The sequence below is a fragment of the Oryctolagus cuniculus genome, chromosome 3, assembly GCF_964237555.1.
Source record: "Oryctolagus cuniculus chromosome 3, mOryCun1.1, whole genome shotgun sequence".
Classification (NCBI taxonomy): Eukaryota; Metazoa; Chordata; class Mammalia; order Lagomorpha; family Leporidae; genus Oryctolagus; species Oryctolagus cuniculus.
Window position 1 is genome coordinate 70,666,185 of NC_091434.1, and position 25,881 is coordinate 70,692,065.

A 25,881-nucleotide genomic window follows, 5' to 3' on the forward strand; every position below is an offset into this window, starting at 1 on the left:
GGCTCAGGACAAGTGCTTCACAAAGAGATTAAACTCGCTGCTTCAGGGCCAGTGTTGTAGCATAGCAAGTAAAGCCTCCGCCTGCGATGCCAGCATACCATTATGGGTGCCAGTTCGAGACCTTGCTGTTCCACTTCCAGTACAGCTCCCTGCTAATGTGCCTGGGAAAGCAGAGGAAGATGGTCCACGTCCTTGGGTCTTTGCACCCATGTGGGAGACCCGGATGAAGCTCATGCCTCCTGGCTTTGGCCTGGCCGAGGCTGGGCTGTTATGACCATTTGGGGAGCAAACCAGGGAATGGAAGTTTCTCTCTCTCTCTCTCTAATTCTACCTTTCAAATAAATAAATCTTCTAAAAAGAAAAAAAATATAGAGGAAATTCTCAGGACATTGAAATGTTCAAGGAATTTTTGGATCAGATCCTAAAACACAGGAACCAGAAAAATAAACAAATGGGATATCATGAAACTACAAAGCTATTCTACTGCAAAAGAAATAATCAACAGGGTAAAGAGGCAGCCTGTAGAATGAGGGAAAATATTTACAAGCTGTATGTTTTACAAGGGCTTGATAATCAGAACGTATAAAAAATTCAAATGACTAATAGCAAAAAAGTCAAATAATCCAATTTTAAAGTTGGCAGATCTAAACAGGCATTTCTCAGAAAGAGGACAAAGGGGGCCAGTGCTGTGTTGTAGTGGGTAAAGCCACTGCCTGCAGTGCCAGCTTCCCATATGGGCGCCAGTTTGAGTCCCGGCTGTTCTACTTCTGATCCTGCTCTCTGCTATGGCCTGGGAAAACAGGAGAAGATGGCCCAAGTCTTTGGACCCCTGCACCCATGTGGAAGACCCAGAAGACACTCCAGACTCCTTACTTCAGATCAGCCCAGCTCTGGCTGTTGAGGCCATTTGGGGAGTGAACCAGTGGATGGAAAATCTCTCCTTCTCTCTGCCTCTGACTCTCTGTAACTCTGCCTTTCAAATATAAATAAATATTTCTAAAAAAAATAAATAAAAGGAAGAAGAAAAAGGGTCCCCAGGTACATGAAAATATGTTCAACATCAGTGGTCATCAAGGAAATACAAACCAAAACCAGAATGAGACATTACTTCATTCCAGTTAGCCTGGTTAATTTGGGGATAATAACAACAAAAAAAGTGACAGAGATAATAAGTGCTGGTGAGGATGTGGAGAAAAAGGAACCCTGCACACTGCTGGTAAGAATGTAAATTAGCACAGCCTTTGTGGAAAACAGTCTGGCAATTCCTCAAAAGATGAGAAACAGAATTACCATACAGCAATCCCACCACAAGGATTTCCCACATATCTGTGGGAAAGGAGATCACTTTGTCAGAGATATCTGTCCTCCCATGTTTATTGCGACCGTATTCACAATAATCAAGAAATGGAAACTACCTCAGTGTCCATCAGCTGGTGAACTGATACAGAAAATGTTGCACATACACATGTTAGGATACTACTCAGCCGTAGAAAAGAATGAATCCTGTCATCTGCAACAACACTGGTGGGACTGGAGTCACAACATTAGGTGATACAAGTCAAGCACACAAAGACAAGTACCACATGGTCTCACTCATATGTGGATTCTCAAAATGCTTATTTTACATAATCAGAGAGTATAACAGTGCATACTGGAGACCAGGGAGAGAAAGGGGACAAGGGGTGAGGAAAGTGGATACTAAGTTATGGTTAGATAGGAGTAAGAAGTTTTGTTGTTTTATTGCACAGTAGGGTGACTATAGATAATGATAATGTACTGTGTATTGTTCTGAAAACAAACTAGAGGAAAGGATTTGGAAGGTTTCATCACAAAGAAATGATAGGTGTTTGAGGAGGTAGATATGTTTGTACGGATTGATCATTACACATTTTATACATGTATTATAATATCCCATGGTACCTCATAAATACATATAACTTTTATATCAGTTAAAAATTTTGAAAATTTTTAAAAATAAAGTGTGCAGCTTTTAGGAAAGAGGTTAGTTGCTTTGTCAGCCTGGGAACCACTAGGAAGTCTAAGCAAATCCTACTGATAGGATCATTACTTGGTAATAATGTAGTGGAACAAAAAAGAAAACTTGAAAAAGAGGGCAAAGAAAACAAAAAAATCAGAGAAAAAGATTCCGACAAAGATCAACTAACATATACTAAGAGGTCAGTACTGGGTTCGCCCAGAGAGAGGGGCAGACGGGGATGGAAATGGAAACCAGAGAGGCGGCCTCCCTGTTGCTCAGGGGTATCCACAGGTGGGGTTCTCCTGGGCACATCTCGGGATCCTTACAAGCCAAACAGGCAATCAATTCCACTGTTTCTAATCACCCCTCTTACAGATCAAACCTGGTGTTTCCTAACTTCTCAAGGTATCCTATTTTTTTCAGGTTTAGCATCAGGAGACTGCTAAAGTTTTTGTTTGCTTATTTATTTGTTTTTATTTGAAAAGCAGAGAGAGAATCTTCCATACGTCAGCTCACTTCCCAAATGCCCACAACAACTTCAGCTGGGCCTGGCTGAAGCCAGGAGCCAGAAATTCTACCTGGATTTCCCTCCTGTGTGGCAGAGACCTAAGTATTTGAGATTTGAGCCATCATCTGCTGTCTCCCAGGGTGCAGATTTGCAGGAGGCTGGATCAGAAGCGGAGGTGCGATTCAGTCCTAGGCACTCTGATAGGGATGTGGCATTTCAAGCAGCAGCTTAATCTGTTAGACCACAACACCTGCCTCAGAATTGGTATTTTCAGAACACCAAACTGGTAGTCATGAGTATATTTCTGTAAAACTGCAAGCAGAGGTTTTTCTGCAAATAGGGAAGTGTAGTATCTTGAGAATGACTCCACAGACTTCCAAATCCTATGGAAAACCTACACACACACACACACACACACACACACACACACACACGCACAGTTATTAGGAGCAGGATTTAGTAGCTGAAGATGACAGAACCATGGTGGGTTTCTGGAAAAGAAATATGTCACAATCAGAAATGTCTAAATGTCAGAGTGATGAAGCAGGGGCTGAATGCCACCTGCTTGCCATCTGAATGCCAGAGATGCATTAGTAGGACTCACTTCATGGATGGAGCTCCTGGGGCCGGCGCTGTGGTGCAGTGGGTTAAAGCCCTGGCCTGAAGCACCGGCATCCCATATAGGTGCTGGTTCTAGTCCCAGCTGCTTCTCTTCTGATCCAGCTCTCTGCTATGGCCTGGGAAAGCAGTAGAACATGGCCCAAGTCCTTGGGCCCCTGTATCCATGTGGGAGACCTGGAAAAAGCTCCTGGCTTCAAATCGGTGCAGCCCTGGCCATTGTGGCCATCTAGGGAGTGAACCAGCAGATCGAAGACCTCTCTGTGTCTCTACCTCTCTCTGTAACTCTGTCTTTCAAATAAAATAAAATAAATCTTTAAAAAAAAAAAGGATGGAGCTCCTGAAATTCATACCCAGAGCCCAATGCTCATCTGCCTCGAGGCACCACTGGCTAGGTTGGACTTCGTACCTTCAGGTCCTTCTTGCACCTGCTAGCTTTCCATGGGGGTCTTCCAACCCCAGCGCTGGCTCCTCCAACCTATGACCCAGCTGACCTTCCATTCTTGCTGAGTCCCTTCCCTTACCAATCTATTCAGCTGTTGCTGCGATAAGTTCTGCTTTAGGCCTAACATCTCTACCATGAAGCTCTTCAGACCTTGGCTCCCAGTGATGCATGATCTCTAAGGGGCATCCAACTCCAATGTCTTATAAAGATTATAAGATCAACAACTTTGCAAATTGGTACAAAAGTGCAAGTGTCTTATATCTGATAAATATAATGCATTTAACAGAGTCCTTCTAGAGACAACATTTTTACCTAAAGGAAATATTTTACAAGACGAAATAACAGAAATTGGGGTAGCAGAAATAGGAAATTATAGGGCCAAAACAAGTGAGTTTTGCAATGAGTCATTTCAGTCCAGGAAAATCATGTCAATGTTAAAACAGAATCTTTCAACATCTGAACTTGATAAGCTACCTCCCAGAATTTTCTTAACTACTCTTCAGTATGCTGGAAAAGTGGCTGGTTCCAGTCCAGTAGCTTTATGGCCAAGACACAACCCAAATGCTAACAGAATCAGTGCATTCAATGGACAGAGCTGTGTGCCCTGTGTTCTCTCTCTGCTGCAGCCTCACTCCCTGCCATGACTCACTCTTGTGCTTTGCCCTTGTTTCAATGACTATATCCTTTCTGGGCTTCCCAGGCAAAGGCTTAGCAAGAGCTCTTTGGAGGTAAGCAAATTGGAGCTCAAGAAGATTCTGTGAAGAAATGAGAAACATCTGAGGTGATAGGTATGCCAATGACCCTGATCTGATCATTATACATCACATAAATATAATGCCACATGCACAGTCACTCTGTGTCAGTTAAAATTAATACATTTTTCAGGGGCGGGTGTTGTGGCACAAGCAGGACACTGCTTGGGATGCCTGCATCCTGTATCAGAGCACCTAGTTCAAATCCAAGCCAGCTCCCTGCTAAAGTACCTGGGAGGCAGCATGTGATGGTTCACACACTGGAGTTCCTGTCACCCATGTGGAAGACCAAGATGGACTTGCTGGCTCCTGACTTTCGGCTTGGCCTAATGGTGGCTGTTGCAGGTATTTGGTTAGTGAAGCAGCAGATGGAAGATCTTGCTCTTCTTTCTTTTAAACAAATAAGCAAATCTCAAAAATGAACTAAAATGTTTAAAAAGGGAGTACAGGGACTGGTGTTGTAGTGCAGCAGCTGAAGCCACTGCCTATGATGTCAGCATCTAACACTGGAGAGCCAGTTTGAATCGCACTGCTCTGTTTCTGATCCATTTCCCTGGTAATGTGCCTGGGAAAGCGGCGGATGATTGCCCAAGTACTTGGGCCCCTGCCACCCACATGGGAGACCCAGATGAGTTCCTGGCTCTTGACTTCAGCCTGGCCCAGCCTGGCTAGGTTGGATGCAGCCATTTGGGGAATGAATCAGCAGGTGGAAGACATCACTCTGTCTCTCCCTCTCTCTCTCCCTTTAAAAAAATTTCATAAAATCTCAAAATAAATGAATAAATGGAAAGGTGTATAGCCCTTTTCACCACACACACACATATTTTGCCCCCTACCAAAGACGACTCCATACCCGGAAGTACGAAGCCATGGTTTGCCTCTTCATGTTTGTGGTTTCTTCTGGGTGCCGTATCACCTCCAGAGTGTCGACCTGGAAACACAGGAAGAGGTTTGAGAATCAGGTACTTAATTCTTTTTCCATGCTTTCCAAAACCTGGGAAGCTGTTTGGTGAAACATCTGAGAGGCCACGGTGTTTAGGACACAGAATGGGGGCCAGCACTGTGGCGTAGCAGGTAAAGCTGCCACCTGTGATACAGACATCCCATAGTGGTGCCATTTCAAGCCCCGGCTGCTCCACTTCTGATCCAGCTTCCTGATAATACACCTGGGACAGTTGCAGAAGATGGCCCAACTACTTGGGTCCCTGCACCCACGTGGGAGACCCAGAAGAAGCTCCTGGCTCCTGGCTTTAGACTGGCTCAGCCACGGCTGCGGTGGCCACTGAGGAGTGAACCAGCAGATGGAAGACCTCTCCCTCTCTCCTCCTTCTCCCTCTCTACCTGTGCCTTTCAAATAAATAAATAAACCTTTTTTAAAAAGGACACAATAGTGTACACTCGCATGGAGAATATTTTTAAATGTTTATTGTTTATTTGAAAGGCAGAGGGACACACAGAGAGAAATCTTTCATCGGCTGGTTCATTCCCCAAATGCTGGCAACAACCAGGGCTAGGCCAGGGTTAGGCCAGAAGCCAGGCACTCCATCTAGGCCTCCCGCCTGGGTAGCAGGGACCCAAGCACTTCAGCTACCACCTGCTGCCTCCCAGGATGCCCATCAGCAGGAAGCTGGGTCAGAAGCAGAGAAGTGGGCATTAAACCATGTACTACAATATGTGGTGTGGTATCCCAAACAGAGGCTTAACCTGCTGTGCCATAAGATCCACCCCTGGGGAGAATTTTTAAACATATATAAAAGAAATAAAAAAGAAGGCTGGCACTGTGGTACAGCATGTTAAGCTGCTGCCTGCAACACTGTCATCCTATCCGAGCACCAGTTTGAATCCCAGTTCCTCCACTTCTGATCCAACTCCCTTCTAATGAACTGGGAAGGCAGCAGGAGACAGTCCAAATGTTTGGGCTCCTGCACCCATGTCAGAGACAAGAATGGAGTTTCTGGCTCCTGGTATGGGCTTGGCCCAGCCCTGGATGCTAATGCCATCTGGGAAGTGAACCAGCAGATCAAAGATCTCTTTCTCTGCTATTCTGCCTTTCAAATAAATAAATTAAAACAAGAAAGTACACTCTTCTCATTTGACTACATGACTGCATTCTATGATCTTAGTATTTCATCCTATCAGTGTCATTTCTTTTTTTCTTTAGTATTTATTTATTCGAAAGGCAGAGTTACAGAAAGAAAGGAAAAGACAAGGAGATCTTCCATCCATTGGTTTACTCACCAAATTGCCACACTGGCCAGGTCTGGGCCAGGCCAAAGCCAGGAACTTGGAATTCATCCTGCTCTCCCATGTGGATGGCAGGGGCCCAAGGACTTGGGCCATCTTCTGCTGCTTTCCCAGGCACATTAGCAGAGAGACAGATTGGAAGTGGAGTGCTAATATGGGATGCCAGCATCACAGGCAGCGGCTTTAACCCTCTATGCCACAATACCCACCCCTAATGTTATTTCTACACTTCTCTATCTTCAAAATGGCCCCTGTAAAATTCTCCAGTGATGTCACAACAGGCCAGTCTGTTTCTTCAGAGAAAATCGGGCAAAGAAAGGTCCTTGAGGTTGGGTGATTATAAAGACACAGGCCCCAAGGCCAGGTTGCACTGCAGGGAATTAGGCCAGCATCAATCACCTCCCACCGGTCAGATCCTCCTGCCTCTGCAGTTCCCCTAGACTCACTGCAGGTGGGAACTTAAGCATCAAATCATTCAGGTATCCAGTGGGATACACGTGTTCCCATTCATCTCTCCCAACTACCTAGGCTGAGTGGAAGGAATGTATGGTTGAAAACAATTGTAGGCATCTATTGCGAGCAGCCTGTGTTTCCTTACTGTAGTTCAATGAAAGAAATCTGGCTGGCACCAGTGCTGTGGCGTAAAGGGCTAAGCCTCCGCCTGTGCACCCGCATTCCATATGGACACTGGTTCAAGTCCCAGCTGCTCTTCTTCCAATTCAGCTCTCTGCTATGGCCTGGGAAAGCAGTAGAAGATGGCCCAAGTGCTTGGGCCCCTGCACCCACGTGAGAGACTTGGAAGAAGCTCCTGGCTCCTGGCTTCAGATTGGCCCAGCTCCAGCTGTTGCAGCCATTTGAGGAGTGAACCAGCGGATGTGTTTCCCTATCTGTCTGTAACACTACCTCTCAAATAAGTAAAATCTAAAAGAAAAAAAAAAGAAATGAAACTCTGCTTTGGTTTGCAGAGTGCATGAGCGGCATTTCAACCCCAGCCTTTGAATGGCAGCTCCCATCTGCCCTGAACAGGTAGAAAGGGTGTGAAACACGAATGTTTGAACTGGAATCAGTGCTTAGTGGACTGCAGTCCAGTAGGTCCTGGGTGCTATTCAAGGGAGAGGGTTGAAAGGGAGAATAATGAGGCTCATATGGAGGTGCATTTATGAAACAGTGCAAAATGGAAGCAAATGCTTCAACTGGGTTGGATTTAAAAAAAAAAAAAAACAGTTTCAGGGTGGGTGTTTGGCACAGCAGTTAAGGCAGCACTTGGGACACCCAACATCCCATATCAGAGTACCTGCATTCGAGCCCTAGCTTGGCTTCCAATTCCAGCTTCCTGCTAATGCATAGCGTGGGAAGCAGCAAGTAATGGCTCCAGTTGTTGAGTCCCTGTTGCCCACAGGGCAAACCTGGACTGAGTTCCAGGCTCCTGGCTTTGGCCTGGCCTAGCCCTGGCTGTTGCAAGCATTTGTGGAGTAAGCCAGTAGATGAGAGCTATTTCTCTCTCTCCCTCCCTCCTTCCATCCATCCCTCCTTTTCTGTCTGCATTTCAAACAAGTTGAGAAATAAATTTGAAAAGATTTTTAAAAAGAGAAAATAGGCTTATTTAAGAAGGGAGAAAAGACATACAGCGAAGTTATCACCAACTAGAACCGTGAGCACCAACAGGACCTGAGGGAAGACACCCGCGGGCAGGGCCGCTTTAGCTGCCTGGGCTGCACTTTGGATGTCACCAGTGCACTCACAGGCAGCCTAAGCAGCGACACAACTGCTGGCCTTTTTTATGAGAGAGAGGAAGCTGAAGGCTTCTGAGTTCTGCAGGAAGCCTGCTCTGCTGTGGAAACAGGAAAACAGTGCAACACCTGCGCCCTCTCTGCAGGGAAGGTGCCAGGCTCCCCCTCGCTTGCTTGCTCGGGAGGGCTCTTTCCACTCCTCCTTCCCAGGAAGCAGGAGGCTCGGCGCCCAGGAGGCTGCAGGCGAGCTGAGGAAAGGAGCGACCTTGGCCGGGGCAGGCCTACCGCTGAATCGCGAGGTAGGAGCGTTTTCTTCCACTTGCTTCTCCGTCGACTCTCCCCTCAGCTCTGGGCCTGACCTCCATACACATTTGCACACACAACCTTGGGGAATTTCTCCACCACTTCCTTTCACTCTGAGATCCTCCCAGAAGAAGCACCTCCTGCTTTGAACCTGGCTTTTCCTCCTTCATTCCCCTCCCTCTTTATTCAAATGAGCAGTGAGTGCAGTCCCCAGGCTCTGGCCCGCAGGGAGGGGGCTGCTGAAAAGCTCATCCCTACTGGCAGTTTTCTGGGAGCAGGTGCTCACAGGTTTCCCTGTTCCCCTCCTACAGTAGACCCTTGGCATGTGAGAATTTAACAGTTCAGTCTCCAGGAAACCCTTGGTGTGTATTAATTCAGCTGAGAACAATTTCAAAGGAATAATCTATTGTTTTCAAGACTGGTATGGTCGGTCCTAGCAGACACTGGAAAAATACAGAATGAAACACCTATTTGCACTCTAAAGGTATCAAGTTGGTGTGGATGGAGGTAACCTCAGTCACTGGGCACCCCCATACAACCATCCAGCATCCTTGTTTCAACCTGACTTTAAGTCTGTCCTGGCATCACGCACACACAGTAACTCTCAGGAAGTAGATAAAAAGCCTGCTCTTTGTTGTATACAACTTGGAAATACTAATGCTTGCCTACAGTTCATCACCTACTTATTTAGTACTGTATTTTTGAAGAATAAATGATACGCTATTGGAATATTTTCTAATTTAAGAATTTATGAAGACCTTGGGTTAGCCTAGGGTCTCTTGCACATTTGCATAGTCAAAAGTTACTCTTGATATGAAGTGTATATCAAGGAGGGAATTTCAGACAAGAGACAAATCAGAAGTTGCCACCCTCAGTCTTCTAATATGAGAGGCCTCTGTCTGCCACAGGGCTAATCATGGAACTCCAAAGCCAGCTGAAAAACTGAAAACCAAAAGGGTCAAAAAGGCTATTGTCTAACCTAAGAGTTTTTCTTCCTGGGCTAATTTAGTTGATGGAGGCATTATTTAATTAAACAAGGAAAAATCTATAAACAATCAAGAAAAGTAGATTCCAAGAGGGGCATCACCTAGCCAAATATTTTTCCCCAAAGTGGGGATTTTCACCAGAAAAACACTGTCCTTTCCAAAGTATAAGTTTTTTGTTGTTGTTGTTGTTGTTTTTTAACCTAAGTCAGGAAAATAAAACAAAGTCTAGAAAAGATTTCCCAGGCTCAGGGAGGGACACACTATACAGCAGAGTTTTGGAATGGGACACTCTGATTCAAAACCTGGATCGTGTACTTGCTGACTGTGTGGCCTTGATTGGACTTGTCACCACACTTCTCAAAGCTTCTGTTTTCCTCATTGCAAAACTGATCTGCACCTACACGCAACAGGTAGCATTCGTTCTCCTTGCATCATGACCTTCTTGCTTTAGTTTTAATGCAGTACTAAATATTAAAAATGCAAGGCTGTGGTCAATGGCAGAAGAACAGTTCTAGAACCCAACCAATGCAGCAAGGAGATATTTTTTCTTTATTGGCAGAGAAAATGCTTCCAATGAAACCAATTTCAAAAGTATCATAAGCAATACTCTGGATAAAACCAACACTGGTGTAACTCAGTATTCTCTCCTCCTACAAAACCAATTCACACAACACCGGAAATCAACTGGGGCTGAGCGAGCTTGCTTTCTGCCCACAAATGCCCCGCCTCATTCTTTGTGAATGGCTCTAGATAGCCTTCAAAGCTGTCACAGGTAAGCTGTACAAATTGCCCTACAGACTCCAATCCCACATTAGTGGAGTGAGGTTCGATGTACATGGGGTCTCCACACATGGAATCTTTCGTGGTTATCAAAACTCGAGTAATAAAGCATTTGGGTGCTTTCTATGTGAAATCACAACTAAACACTTTGCCTACATTATGTCATTGAATTGTCAAAGCACACATATGAGGTAAGTACCTTTATTATGCCCTTTCTACATCTGAGACTTTATGTAAAGGCTCAGTCTTGTGGCCAGTTTATGGCTCCCCCTAGATCTGAATGCAGTTCTGATTCCCAAACCTTACTTCTCAAACATTATATGCTGTTGCCTATATGGTTTGATCTAGCTCGTAAAGTCACTATCTGAAAGCATGGTATTATTAAAAAAGATTTGCCTTATCTGTCAGCTGAGTTTACTCTAGGCCAAAGATACAGACTTTAAAAGTTCCCTAAACCATCTAGATCTCAACACTAACTGGAAAACTGAGTCATTTTCTTCTGGCCCCGGTAAATAATCACTATTTACATCCAGAAACTTCAGAAGTGCTTCTGCTTACTATCTTCCTGACAGGGTCTTTTTTCAAGAATTTTTACTGCTCTCAAGTGAGATACTCATTCCTCAAGAAAAATAAGGAAAAAGAAAATTCTTACAGCATCAGTGTTCTCAACAGCACTGGATGGGAAAGGCAGACTCACAGTGAAAACACTCTGAGTGATGCTCAGTGTGTTGGAAGTGGTATCTTTAGAATTTTTTATTAGTAGTAGTAGTATTATTAGAATGTTATTTTTATTATGTTAATGGTGCAAATGTATGCCATATACTAGAAGGCATGCTTCTAAATGTGGGCAGGGTCTGAACAACAGTAGATGTTGGATTGTAGGAGGGAGGTAGCACAGTGCTGTGATTCTGGCTGTGGAAGGCAGGAGAATGGGTTCTGGGAGGGTCCAGTGGCCAAAAGTCAAATTGTGGAAAGGAGAGGGATGAGGGTTTTAAAGCAACACTACACAGACGTCTTTAATCGCGTTGTGTCATGAGCCCTTTTAGAATCTGCTGGAAACCAGTGACTCCAAAAAACACATACACCATCTGTCTTGGTTACTTGTAGACTCTATATTTGTGAATTCGCCTACTTGGTAACTTTTATTTATAACTCCAAGGTTAATAATTCTAATGCTTTTATGGTCATTTACAGAAAGGCAGAGAATAGCGGAAAATTTGAGTCTCTTGATGAAGAGGTTTCCAACTAAATTCAAATAGGATGATAGGTCCCCAAGTATAATAGTGAAGTGCTAAACTGGTATTCCTAAACACAAGAAGGCTGTGATGTCTTATGGGGAAAATACATGTGTTAGATGAGCATTGTTGAGGCATGAGTTACAGAGCTATGGGCTCTGAGTTCAATGACACAAATGCTACAATTGAAATAGTTTTATATAAGGAAATAATGTACTAAATAAATTATTTATAGGAAATATATATTAAATAAAGTCTCTTTAAATAGAAAAATATAGGACAGGGTATTTGGTTCAACGGTTAAGATACCACTTGGGCGGGCCGGCGCTGTGGCAGAACAGGTAGAGCCGCCACCTGCAATGCCGGCATCCCATATAGGCTCCAGTTCGAGTCCCAGCTGCTCTACTTCCAATCCTGCTCTCTGCTAATGGCCTGGGAAAGCAGTAGAAATGGCCCAGGTCCTTAGGCCCCCATACCCATGTGGGAGACCCGGAGGAGGCTCCAGGCTCCTGGCTTTGGATCTGCCCAGCTCGGGCTGTTGCAGACATTTGGGAAGTGAACCAGCAGATGGAAGAGCTCCACCCCCCCCCCCCACCTTTCCTCTCTGTGACTCAGCCTTTCAAATAAATAAATCTTAAAAAGAAAAAAAAGAATGCTACTTGGGACATCTGCATCCCATATTGAAGTGTCTTGGTCTGAGTCCTGGCTCTGCCCCTGATTCCAGCTTCCTGCTAATGCACACCCCGGGCGGCAGCAGGTGATGGCTCAAGTAGCTGGGTCCCTGCCATCCATGTGGGAGACCCAGGCTGAGCTCCTGGCTCCTGGCTTCAACTTGGCCCATCCCCAGCTGCTGTGGGTATTTGGGGAGTGAACCAGTGGATAGATAATTTGTCTCAGTGTCTTTGTTTCTCTGTCTTCCAAATAAATATACTAAATAAAAATTAAATAAAACCACATAAAATAAAACCACATAAAATGAGGTTGTACATTGCTTGGCTGACAAAAATGTTGTGATGAGAGCCTCGTGGGAACCTAATGCTATATTTCCCTAGCAGCAATGGTACATTGTTTGCTGATTCTGGGTTTGCGGCAACTCTAGAGAACAAAACTTCCAGAAACAATGAGAATCAACTATATGAAACACAAACACCAGTTTCAATGTGAGATCAAGACCCTCTGAGAACCACTGAAACTCCTAAATAAATCTCTTCTAGGGATCCACATAACCCATGTGAAATATCCTACTAACCTGCCACAAAGCAGCATGGCGGAAAAGTAAGGTATTACAGTAGACTGTCATAGCAATGAGTGCATAAAAACTATTTTTAACAAAAATAATTTGAGTTCCTACTATGTGCTAGTAGTCTTTTATTCTCAAGAAAAAAACAGTATACATAATATCCTGTGTCGATTTGGGGACAGCATTCAATAGTATTACGAGTGGCCAAACTGCTTATTCTTTCTTTTTCTTTTTTCTTTTTTTTGACAGGCAGAGTGGACAGTGAGAGAGAGAGAGAGAAAGGTCTTCCTTTTGTCATTGGTTCACCCTCCAATGGCCGCTGTGGCTGGCGCACCGCGCTGATCCAAAGCCAGGAGCCAGGTGCTTCTCCTGGTCTCCCATGGGGTGCAGGGCCCAAGCACCTGGGCCATCCTCCACTGCACTCCCTGGCCACAGCAGAGAGCTGGACTGGAAGAGGAGCAACCGGGACAGAATCCGGCGCCCCGACCAGGACTAGAACCCGGTGTGCTGGCGCTGCAAGGCGGAGGATTAGCCTAGTGAGCCGCGGTGCCGGCCAAACTGCTTATTGTTTAACAAAGATTAGAAAACCCAGAATTGCAAACTGCTTATTATTCCATCACCTTCAAGATGCTTGTGTTTTGTGGATTAGTATACACAGGGAACATTAACCAGATGGTCCTTAGCTAAACCTCAGCTGGAAGACTAGAACAGCAAAACCATTTTTTAGAACAGAGTATTCATAAACCTTCAAACATCCCCTTAGAGCAGAGCAATGGGAAACAGTGTGGTTTCTTTCTCCCTGCTGATCCCACTTCGTCTGTTCTCCTCCTCTGTGGGCTGGAGACAGCCTCAAGAAGACATGTTTTATCTCTTCTTAGTTGGACTTTATTTTCCAGCATCATCATTCTGCATCTTTGCAGTAATCTTTCTGAGAAGCAGGGTTCCAGGATGCCGTTTCAAGCTTCCTGACCCCTACTATCCTAAATGTCTTCCATCTCTTTATCAGACTGTTCAGGCTACATGAAAGGAGATGACACTGTCCACTCCAGCATTATCCCCGGGGCACAAGAACCACCTTGGTTCACATCTTGTTTTGGGTACAAATCCGCTACTCACTTTGGCTTTCCCAGCACTGAAATGGGGAGGCAACGATCTTGAGGCTGCCGACACCCTGGCTCTGGTCTGGGCCAAATTACCTGAGCAAAAGAGACAAAGAACTTAACTGAAGTAAATGTGAGAAATAGGACCTCAAGGAATTTTCCTTTTATATCCTTGTATTTTTCTGAATTTTTCAAATTTCCAAATTATCTCTGAACTTGAAAAATTTAGAAAAATTTGAGTTTTGATTACATAAAATATAAAAATTATTTAAAAATATAGTTTCATGAGACCCATATGAATAATCTTAAATAATTTATAAAATAAAATGAATTTGTATTAATTTTACAAGCAAAAACAATAAGAGAAAAGTACTGAATTCACTCAACAAATTAGGAATAGAAGGAAATTACCTCAACACAATAAAGGCCATAACAAGTGAAAAACCCACAGCTAGCATATTCAATGGTAAAAAACTAAAAACATTTCTTCCAAGATCAGGAACAAAGCAAGGAGGCATATATATATATATAAAGTCCTAGCTATAGAAACTAGGCAGGAAAAGTAAATAAAAGGCACCCAAGTCAGAAAGGAAGAAATAAAATTACCTACTGACAGACAACATGAAAATATGCAGAAAACCCTGAAGATCCCACACATTGTCATCACTACAAAATGAACTCAACAAACGCAGAGGATAGGAAGTCAGCAAGCAAAAAGCAACTGCACTGCTATATACTAATAACAAATTATCCAAAAAAGAAATTAGGAAAATAATTCAGTTTATAAGAATATAAAAAATACAATACTTAGGAATTAATTTAACCAAAGAGGCAAACATTTATACATTAAAAACTTTAAGACATTGCTGAGAGTAATTAAAGAAGGCATAAATGCAAAGACATCGTTATGCATAAAATAGAAGAGTTAATATTACTAAAAAGTCCATAGTGTCCCAAACAATCTACAAATTCAATGCAATTGCTCTCAATACCCCAGTGGCATTTTTCACAGAAATAGAAAAAACGTGCAATGTTGCTCGCTCCGCAGGCTCGCGGAGGAGCGGCAACGGATTTGCTGTTGTTTCTTTCCCCAGTCCTCCCCGGCTTAGCTGCCCCCACCGCCTTCCCCTCCTTCCACAGAGGAGCAGCACACCACCGGCCGACTCTCTCAGGGGTTCCTCAGATGTTCCTCCTGCATGTTGTCTCTCTCCTCCTTTATAGTCCTCTTCCACCAATCCCAACTCTGCTGGCGTTCTCTCCCCACGCGCTGAGCACGCTGCTCTCCTCCAATCAGGGGCAGGATCAGCTCCTGCAGCTTGTTAGTCGAATTGGTGAGGCAGCTGTGTGGAAGTTGTTTACTCCCTCTCAGCACCATATGGTGGGAGATCAGATGCATAGAGTTAGTCTTAGCAGTTCCAGTAATTTAGTCTAGTCTCGGTAATCTCAGTATTTGTCCTCAGTATTTATTTGTCCACAGTCTTAGTACTTATTTGTCTCCCGGGCGATGGGTCCTGCCATGTTACGGGAGACGGGCCCTGCTCCCCACTTGGTCCTGCTCCCCACAGTGCTACAATTCATATGGAACACAAAGGACCCGAAACAATCAAACTGATCTTAAGAAAGAAAAATCTGAAGGCTTCATTCTTCTTGACTTCAAAACATAGTACAAAGCTACAATAACCAAAATAGTATGCTATTCTGGTCTGGCCAAAAAGCCATGAGAGTATTTCAGGCATGGAAATGCCAAGAAACTGTGACAAAAAAAAAAAGTCCTACATGAAAGAGACCCCAGGGGAAAGAAGGGGTCATCAAAGAAGGATGTACTTTTCTCTGAAGGGAGGAGAGAACTTCCACTTTGCTTATGGCCTTGTCTAAATACTGACAGAGATTATGGACTCAAAAGGCTTCCATAGCGTTGGCAGCACATTCAAGAGCCTCAAATGATCACTGATGTCATAAATAAGAGTGTTAATAGTTAAATTAACAGGAGTCACTGTGCACTAACTCCCCTTGCAGGACCTCTGTCCTTAATGAGTTGTATGAGAATTAACTGTAAAACTGTTCTTAAGCAGTTTTTTATATTTTCTGTGCATGTGTGTGCAAATTGTTGAAATCTTTACTTAGTATAGAGTTGGTCTTCTGTGTATAAAGTTAATTGAAAATAAATCTTAATGGAGAATGTGACTGGGAATGGGAGAGGGAGGAGGAGGTGGGGTGGGAGTGTGGGTGGGAGGCCAGGTATGGTGGGAAGAATCACTATATTCCTAAAGTTGTACTTAAGAAATTTGTACTCATTAAATAAAAGATTTCTTTGGGAAAAAAAAAGAATTTCACTGGAATATATTATCTGTCAGTTAAAAATAAAACTTAAAAAAAAACAGTATACTATTGGCTTATAAACAGACATATAGACCAGTGAAACAGAATAGTGCTATGTAATAAATATACATATTTATGGCCAAATGATCACTGACAGATATGACAAGTCTACACAATGGGGAAAATATTCTCTTCACAAATGGTGTTAGGAAAACTGGATGTCTACAAGGAAAAGAATAAAATTGAACCCTTATTTTACCCTGCATACAAAATCAATTCAAAATGGATTCAAGAATTAAACATAAGACCTGAAAGCAGGAAACCCCTAGAAAAAAATATAGGAGGAAAGCTTTATGACTTTAACCTTGGCAATGATTTTTTTAGATATGATACTAAAAGCATAGACAATAAAAGCAAAAATAGAAAGTGAGACTACATAAAGCTAAAAACTTCTATGTGACAAACGAATCAAGAGAGTGAGGTAGGAGAATCTATGAGTTAGGAGAAAACTTTGGCAAGTCATATAGCTGATCACAGGTTAATGTCCAGAGTATCTAAAATTTTTCTATAATTTAAACAAATAACTCAATGAAAAACTGGCCAAAGGACTGGAGTCACATTGTTCCTCAGAAGGCATACAAAGACGAACACTGGGGCCGATGCTGTAGTGTAGCATGTAAAGCAGCCACCTACAGTGCTGGCATCCCATATGGGCACCAGTTTGAGACCCGGCTGCTCAACTTCCGATCCAGCTCTCTGCCATGGCCTAGGAAAGCAGTGGAAGATGGCCCAAGTCCTTGGGCCCCTGAGCTTGCGTGGGAGACCCAGAAGAAGCTCCTGGCTCCTGGCTTCAGATCAGCCCAGCTCCAGCAGTTGTGGCCATTTGGGAGACCTCTCTCTCTCTGTCTCTGCCCCTCCCTCTCTGTAACTCTGCCTTTCATATAAATAAATAAATCTTTTTAAAAAGTACATTTAAAAAAAGATGAATACTACCACTAATCCTCAGGGAAATGAGGATCAGAAACTCAATGAGATGAGATATCACCTCACACCTGTTAGGCTGTCCATCAGCCTAAGAAAATGATCCGTGCTGAAGATGATTTGGAGAAACTGGAACCTTTGTGCACTCTTGGGGGGACTATAAAATGGTGCTGCTACTACACAAAGCGTGGCATGAAGTTTCCTTTAAAAACTGAAACTAGATGTACCATATGATCCAGCAGTCCCACGCTGGTGTTTATCCGAAAGAACTGAAAACAGAATCTCAGAGATGTTTGTGCTGCCATGCTCTCTGCACCATTATTCCCAGTAACTCAAAGGTGGAAATGAATTACATCTCCACCAATGGATCAAGAAAAAGCAGCATATCCATACAATGAAGTAATATCTGGCCTTAAGAAAGCGTTCCTTCATATGCCGCAACAGGGATCCACCTGAAGCATGGTATGTTAAATGAAATTGATCAGTCTCAGAGGCACAGGCACTGCCTGATTCCAGTTATACGCAGTCTATGACGTAGTCACACTCACAGAGGCAAAGAGCAAAATGACAGCTGTCAGGGACTGGGGTAGAAAGAAAGGAGGAACTGACATTCAGTGGGTACAGTTACAGTCATGCAAGATGGAAAGTTCCAGAGACCTCCAGTACCATCACGTGCCTACAGTCAATGACACTGTATTTTTTTTTAACTTTTATTTAGTAGATATAAATTTCCAAAGTACAGTTTGTGGATTACAATGGCTTCCCCCCCAACTTCCCTCCCACCCGCAACCCTCCCATCTCCCATTCCCTCTCCCATTCCATTCACATCAAGATTCATTTTCTTTTCTTTCTTTCTTTTTTTTTTTTTTTTTTTTTTTTTGACAGGCAGAGTGGACAGTGAGAGAGAGAGAGACAGAGAGAAAGGTCTTCCTTTTTGCCGTTGGTTCACCCTCCAATGGCCGCTGCGGCCGGCGCACCGCGCTGATCCGAAGCCAGGAGGCAGGTGCTTCTCCTGGTCTCCCATGGGGTGCAGGGCCCAAGCACTTGGGCCATCCTCCACTGCACTCCCGGGCCACAGCAGAGAGCTGGCCTGGAAAAGGGGCAACCGGGACTGAATCCGGTGCCCCAACCGGGACTAGAACCCGGTGTGCTGGCGCTGCAAGGTGGAGGATTAGCCTATCGAGCCATGGCGCCGGCCAGGATTCATTTTCAATTATCTTTATATACAGAAGATCGATTTAGTATATATTAAGTAAAGATTTCATCAGTTTGCTCCCACACAGAACACAAAGTGCCAAATACTGTTTGAGCACTAGTCATATCATTAATTCACATTGAACTACGCATTAAGGACAGAGATCCTACATGGGGAGTAAGTGCACAGTGACTCCTGTTGTTGACTTAACAAATTGCCACTCTTGTTTAAGGCATCAGCAATCTCCCCAGGCTCTAGTCATGAGTTGCCAAGGCCATGGAAGCCCCCTGAGCTCTCCATCTTTGATCTTATTTCGACAAGGCCATAGTCAAAGTGGAAGTTCTCTCCTCCCTTCAGAGAAAGGTACCTCCTTCTCTGATGGCCCGTTCTTTCCACTGGGATCTCACTCGCAGAGATCTTTCATTTAGGTTGGTTGGTTGGTTGTTTTGTTTTTTGTTTTGTTTTGTTTTGTTTTTTTTGCCAGAGTGTCTTGACTTTCCATGCCTAAAATACTCTCATGGGCTCTTCAGCCAGATCCGAATGCCTTAAGGGCTGATTCTGAGGCCAGAGTGCTGTTTAGGACATCTGCCATTCTAGGAGTCTGCTGTGTATCCTGCTTCCCATGTTGGATCGCTCTCTCCCTTTTTGATTCTATCAGTTAATATTATCAGACACTAGTCTTGTTTATGTGATCCCTTTGACTCTTAGACCTATCATTATGGTCTATTGTGACCTGAAATTGATCACTTGGACTAGTGAAGTGGCATTGGTACATGCAACCTTGATGGGATTGTATTGGAATCCCCTGGCACATTTCTAACTCCACCACTTGGGGCAAGTCAGCTTGAGCATGTCCCAAATTGTACATCCCCTCCCTCTCTTATTCCCACTCTTATATTTAACAGAGATCACTTTTCAGTTAACTTGAAACACCTAAGAATAATTACATGTTAATTACATAGCTCAACCAATGGTATTAAGTAGAACAAACAAAAATACTAAAAGGGATAATGTATTAAATTGTACATCAACAGTCAGGACTAGGGCTGATCAAGTCATTGTTTCTCCTAGTGTCCATTTCACTTCATCAGATTTCCTTTTTGGTGCTTGGTTAGTTGTCACCGATCAGGGAGAACATATGATATTTGTCCCTCTGGGACTGGTTTATTTCACTCAGCATGATGTTTTCCAGATTCCTCCATTTTGTTGCAAATGACCAGATTTCATTGTTTTTGACTGCTGTATAGTATTCTATAGAGTACATGTCCCAAAATTTCTTTATCCAGTCTACCGTTGATGGGCATTTGGGTTGGTTCCAGGTCTTAACTATTGTGAATTGAGCTGCAATAAACATTACGGTGCAGACAGCTTTTGTGTTTGCCAATTTAATTTCCTTTGGGTAAATTCCAAGGAGTGGGATGGCTGGGTTGAATGGTAGGGTTATATTCAGGTTTCTAAGGAATCTCCAGACTGACTTCCATAGTGGCTTTACCAGTTTGCATTCCCACCAACAGTGGGTTAGAACGACACTGTATTGTACACTTAACCATTTGTTAGGAGGTGCTCAGTGATTTGTCCTCTGGAACTCGTGCAGGAGTTTAATCCTTACTTTAGTGGTGGTGAGAGGGCGGAAACTTAATCCCACTGTGGTGTGTACAGCAGGGCCTTTGAGAGGTGAACAGGATTAGAGAAGGTCTGTAGGGTACAGTCTCCAATACTGAATGCTGGCAGCTTTATAAGGAGAGACAGACACAAGTCTCACACACACCACATGATGCTGTAGGCTGCCCTGTCAGTGAGGAGGCCATCACCACTTGAGACCCCGAGACTTGAATCTCCAGAACCACAAACCCAAAGAAACCTCTTTGCTTCATAAAATTAGCCTGCTTCAAGCTTTTCATTCTAGGAACAAGAATCAGACTAATAAGGAGGGTAGGTTGTGTGGGTGTGTGTTTTAAGGTTTATTTTTTTGAAAAGCAGAGTGACAGAGGGAGATGGAGAGGGAGATGGAGAGGGAGAGGGAGAGGGAGAGACAGAGAGAGATCGTCCATCTGTTCATTAATTCCCCAAACTGTCTGCAACAGCCAGGGCTGGGCCAGACTGAAGCCAGGAGCCCTGAACTCCATCCGGGTCTCCCATGTTGGTGACAGAAATCCAAGTCCTAGGACCATCATCAGCCATCTTCCCAGAGGCAAAGCAGGAAGCTAGATGAGAAGCAGAACAGCCAGGACTCAAACTGGCTTTCAGGTATGGATGCCAATGTCCCAAAGGGCAGTTTAGCACACTGTGCAACGATGCCTAGCTACAATAAAAAGTCTTCAATTAGGGCACTGCCAGCCATTGGAAGCAATGAGTATGGAAGAACGATGCTAACTGGAATTTTCCCGAGAAAGAAGATGGATAATGGGAGCACCGCTGTGAGGGTTTGAAGCAGACACTGATGGGCAGATCAGGCAGGAAGGATCCTGTAAGGGAGAAAAATACTTTTTCCTCCACCCTTCCTAGGTCCACGGCTGAGGCTTCTACAACCAAAGATCAATGAGAGAAAAGCACACAAATTTGCTTAGTGTTGTGTGTGACACACATAGGAGCCTTCATAAGAAAATGAATTGAAGAGCAGCACAGAGAAATGCGATTGAAGAGGAGAATGATAGAAAGGTACAGGTTGAGCATCCTTAATCTGAAAATCTGAAGTCCAAAATGCTCCAAAATCTGAGACTTTTGGACACCCACCTGACGCCACAAGTGGAAAATCCCACACGTGGCTGTGTTGTAGTCACAACGCAGGTACCAGACTATGTGAATAAGGTATACAGAAAACATAAATGAATTTCATGTTTAGACCTGGGTCCCATCTCCGATGTATCTTAAGAATATGCAGATATTCCAAGAACTGAAAACACCTTTGTTCCCAAGCATTTTGGATAAGGGATACTCAACTTACAATGACCTGGGAGAATTAGCAAGACCTGCTTGTTCTGAACCTTCCCTGTGTCCCTGCGTCCTCGGAGGTAAGGATGCCTCTTTGCTCTGGCTACACTGAGGGCATGTGTCATATGAAAGTCTTATGACCTGAATCAGGGGAAAGCCAGAACAGCCTTCCTGCATTTTATGACCTGCTTCCCGGCAACAGGGGGAGGGGTCAGAGTGACAGTACTGCTTCTGCTATTTTCTCAAATTCCTTCAGCTTCAAATATCCCGTATGCCCGGGAGACACAGTTTGGGAGAGTAAGTCCTGACGCCCACCGATCAATCCCTCAGCACAGAGGGAGAAACCCAGCCCACCCCAGTGGACCAGCGGGGTGGGGAATGGGTGGCAGTAGCCTCTGGGGTCCCTGGGGGAGGAGGAGACAAGAGAGTTTTCTGGGGTTTTGCATTTGCCAGAGGCAGACTTTGAATAAGTTAAAAACAACTTGGAAGTATCTCGGTTTCCTGGTGGGTGATTCACATGAGGACAGTACTATCTAGTTTTCAGTGCAGTTCTAGGAGGGCATTTCAACACAATCTTTCCAAAAAGGCACTGCCGCCACCCAGCTGGCACAAGGAAAACGCTTCCTGTTAGCTAGTCATTGCCTATTATCACCTTCATCATTGTTATTTTCTGTGAGCAAATTCACATAGGTCTCAAAGCAGACAGGAGAAGGCAAGAGATCTATGAATCTGACACATCTGTAGCAATACCGCTTAGTCAAAAAAAAAAAAAAAAAAATCCTAATCGAAGATGAGGGGGAAAATGATAGGGCAGAGCAAGGCCTGGCCATTCAGACGCCTGTCCCTTTTTCCCTTTGAAGGACCCGAGTGGGCCTCTCACCACCCACTCTCCTCTCTGCTCCCGCACCCAAACCGAGGGGGTGGAGAGATCTGTTTGCAGTGTTACCTCCAGTGTCACTTGACAGTGTAGCAAGGTGGACAGTTGTCAAGGAAAGGAAATGCTGCAATTTGTGCATATGCGAGGCGCTCAAGATTTCAAAGTTTTAGCAAGTCTAGCAGAAAGATGTCCACATGTTTTCTCTGGCGATATCTTCAGAGGCTAAACTGTGATTAATAGCCCAGAAAAGAACCCTTTGAAGCGGGATTGGTGACATCAAAGTCGTAATCCAGGGGTGGCAGGAGCTTTATAATGAGTGGGAAGCATTTTAACACATTTCAAAGGATTTACAGCGTGAATAAACAATAGACCTCAGCAGATGCGCCACACACACCTTTCAGAAACAGAACCTGTAAGAAGTTTCCATTTAATTTAAATGTAAATACAGCGTTCGCACTTCTCCCTTTCAAATGTTAAGCACCCTAGCAGCGTCCCCCCTCTACTGCTCCTTCCTGGCCAAGCAGCCCTACAGCCCCAGAGCACCCTCTGTGCTGCTGGAGACGCTCCCAGCGTGCACTGGGAGAGAAAGCAGGCAGAGGCACCCACTGGCATTTACAGCCTAGGCAGGAACTGGGTCAAGAGAGAACTGGAAATGGAACTCTGCATGATTCCATGGGATTTCCCTGATTCCAGCTTAAAGGGGAAGAGACAAATGGTCTGAAGACAGAGCTGGAACGTGAGATGGCAATTTCCTGCCTGTTTCAGAGGATTTTCATCTCTTGGAAAGTCCCCAGCACCCATGATTTCCTCTTCAGTCACTTCTTAAGAATCGCCCAAACCGTTGGCTGTTGTTTTCAATAAACCAACAGACTTCAGTCTCCCTCTGCTGCCCCCTCCAGGTTTATATGGTTTGTTGCAGGGTTCCAGGAGAGAGGGTTGGTGAAATTTTGGCTGGCATTTACTTGGGAAATATTCCTTCTCAACACAAGAAATAGGCTAATAAACGAATAAACGATTGCAAAGCGATGCTGAACTATAAAAAGCTGTTTGTGTCAAACTGCTACAACTATATAGAGCTGTAAATTTTTTTAAACAACGTTTAAGATTAAGTTATCTGAATAGACCTGAGAACTGAAACTATGGGTCCCACAGTCAGCCTGCACGCTGAGACGGAACTTCACTTCCTGTGCACACTGCAGTCACTTTGTGGCACTCCTGTCTCCAGTAGCATGGCTTGCTTTCTCCAGGAGGTTCCAGCCCAGGCAAACAGTTTTGATTTTTTCATTGCAGGAACTTCCTAGAATCACCAACTGTCAACTGACAGCTCCCGCCCTCTGATTCTATGAATCCCTCCTTTCTCAGTCCTCCCCTTGCTGTTTCCACCAGTCCTGGACCGTGGCCTGGTGATGCTTACCCAATTCTAATCCATGGCTCTCGGTTTGAAAGACCTGCGTTACATCAAACTTGATTTTTCAGCACACTGACCTTGCCTTCTCATCTCCAAGACACTGTCCAGGCTTTGAGAGGTAGTCGTCACCCTGATGGCAGTAAGTGACAAAATCTGCTTTGCTCTGTCCCAGGTTGTATTGATACTGTTTGGGGAGCCAGCTGGGGACAGCTTATGCTCGTGTGTTACCTGTAGTGAATAAAATGCTCTAATTTCCACTTTCAACCCTGTAGCTAGTAAAATATAAGGAGATAAATTCAGTAGTTGTATAAAATATACTGTATCATTTGGTATATTTTTAAAAACTTAGTTTGTCTTTACCTAACGATCTAGACTAAATCTATAATCAGGATTTGTTTTAGATTTGAATCACTGAGGAAACTGAAGATAACCACAAAATAGGACTGAGCTACAGGAGGCTAAGAAGAGGAGAATATGTGATGCTAAGAGTTTGGTCTTCAGTTTTTACTTTCTCCCCTGGCATTCATCTATGGCTTTAAGGGTTAACATTAAAAAAAATGGCCCAATAGGATGAAGAGTTCCCAGCCTGCTTGGTCATGGCCGAGTCTCTTATGGAAAGAATATGGGTAATTTATAAAAAGAGAAAGGGCTGTCTTTTGTTTGGAGGAAAGGAGTCAGGAGTAAACAGACCAGCCTGTCTTCTTTTTCTTTTTATTGAAGAAAGAGACACATAGCAATATCCACTCCCTATTCCAACTACAGCTTTGCCTTTTCCACGCATAAGCCAAGAGCCCATAGCCCACAAGAAGTCCCTTCCTCATCCCTGTGTTGACTTAATCAGCAAGTGTCAGGAAATTTAAATTTAAGCATAATTAACACTCAGACTCTCTATCAAAGGAAGCCAATCCATTGGTTTCTCCAACTTTTGTCCTTTTTATTTAAACTACAGCTTTAAATATTCATGACACACAGATCTCAAATTGTTGAGCTAAAAAACAAATAGTCACTCCCCTCTCCCTGCACAAACTTTCAAACTAAACAGGATGTCACCCCAGCAAAGACTGTGGGGAATCCCAGATGGTATCAAGGACCTGCCACAGTCAAGAGTGAGGTTGTTTTGTTTTCTGCACTTTACTGTCACATTGGCAGAATTTCCTCTAAGATAGGCCAGATAAAGAGAACAGTCTCTCTCTCCTCTTTACATACATACATACATACATACATATAAAATTTGGGGGTGTTTGCTTGGAAACAACACAATTGTCACAGGACCTGCTAAATGAAGACACATGTATGAGTCTATACTACTGACAGCTACCCAGGAACACCTGACTCATTCCAAGAAAAGAAAGAAAAAAAGAAAAGAAACCCATATACAAAAGTTTGTGGGAACTGGAATTAAAAGATAAGCTTATTTTGGAGCAAAAGACTTTTTGAAATCCAGGCACAGAAGGGGTCTTCAAAAAGTTTATTGAGGGGCTTGCATTGTGGTGTAGTGGGTAAAGCCACCACCTGCAGCACTGGCACCCCATATGGGCACCGGTTCAAGTCCTGGCTGCTCTACTTCTGATCCAGCTCCAGGCTAATGAATCTGGGAAAGCAGCAGAGGACGGCCCAATACTAGGGCCCCTGCACCCATATGAGAGATCCAGAAGAAGCCCCTGTCTCCTGGCTTGGGTCTGGTCTAGCCTTGGTTGTTGTGGCCAGTTGGGGAGTGAACCAGAGACGGGAGGAAGATCTCTCCCTCTCTGTAACTCTGCCTTTCAAATACACAAAAATAAATCTTTTTTAAAAAGTTCATTGAAATTCATGTTATAAAGAAATTCAAAGTATTTAAAAACCATTTGCACCAAAATAAACTGAATGTTCAATTACACTTTTCCACAAACTTTCTGAAGTGCTGCATACACATCTGTCAGCCCCCACGTGTCGCTGAGAAGTGATGACTGCCTACTGTTCTCTAAGAGCCACACAGATAGTGGTTTGTAGTCAGGCCAGGGCTAGAGCTGCACAAAATCAGAATTTAGGCAAAAGATGTGTTCAAGTTCTCTGCACCACTTCTCTTCTCCCTATTTCCCTGCTGAAGCTGCTATATGCCTTTAATGCTGTCACTTCCCCATCCCCACAACGAATTTGCCCTGCTTCTTGGGCCCACCAGGAACTTGTCCATAACTTCCTCTGTATTCCCATCAAACCTCTTTTGTCTTTGACAAATCTTCAGATTCCTAATCTCCTCTAACAATTAATCCAG

At 43.9% G+C, this 25,881-nt stretch overlaps 1 protein-coding gene across 15 annotated transcripts in view; it reads right to left on the minus strand.

Moving 5' to 3' along the window:
* MYO3B (myosin IIIB) overlaps positions 1 to 25,881 on the minus strand; it is a 478,997-nt gene that overhangs the window by 200,898 nt on the left and 252,218 nt on the right. For all 15 annotated transcript variants that reach the window (XM_070070710.1, XM_070070712.1, XM_070070711.1 and 12 more), the window contains 2 exons: positions 13,936 to 14,015; positions 5,155 to 5,232 (listed from right to left, as the gene is read on the minus strand). In XM_070070710.1, the coding sequence (XP_069926811.1) occupies positions 5,155 to 5,232; positions 13,936 to 14,015 (158 nt within the window). The remainder of the gene's footprint in view (positions 1 to 5,154; positions 5,233 to 13,935; positions 14,016 to 25,881) is intronic.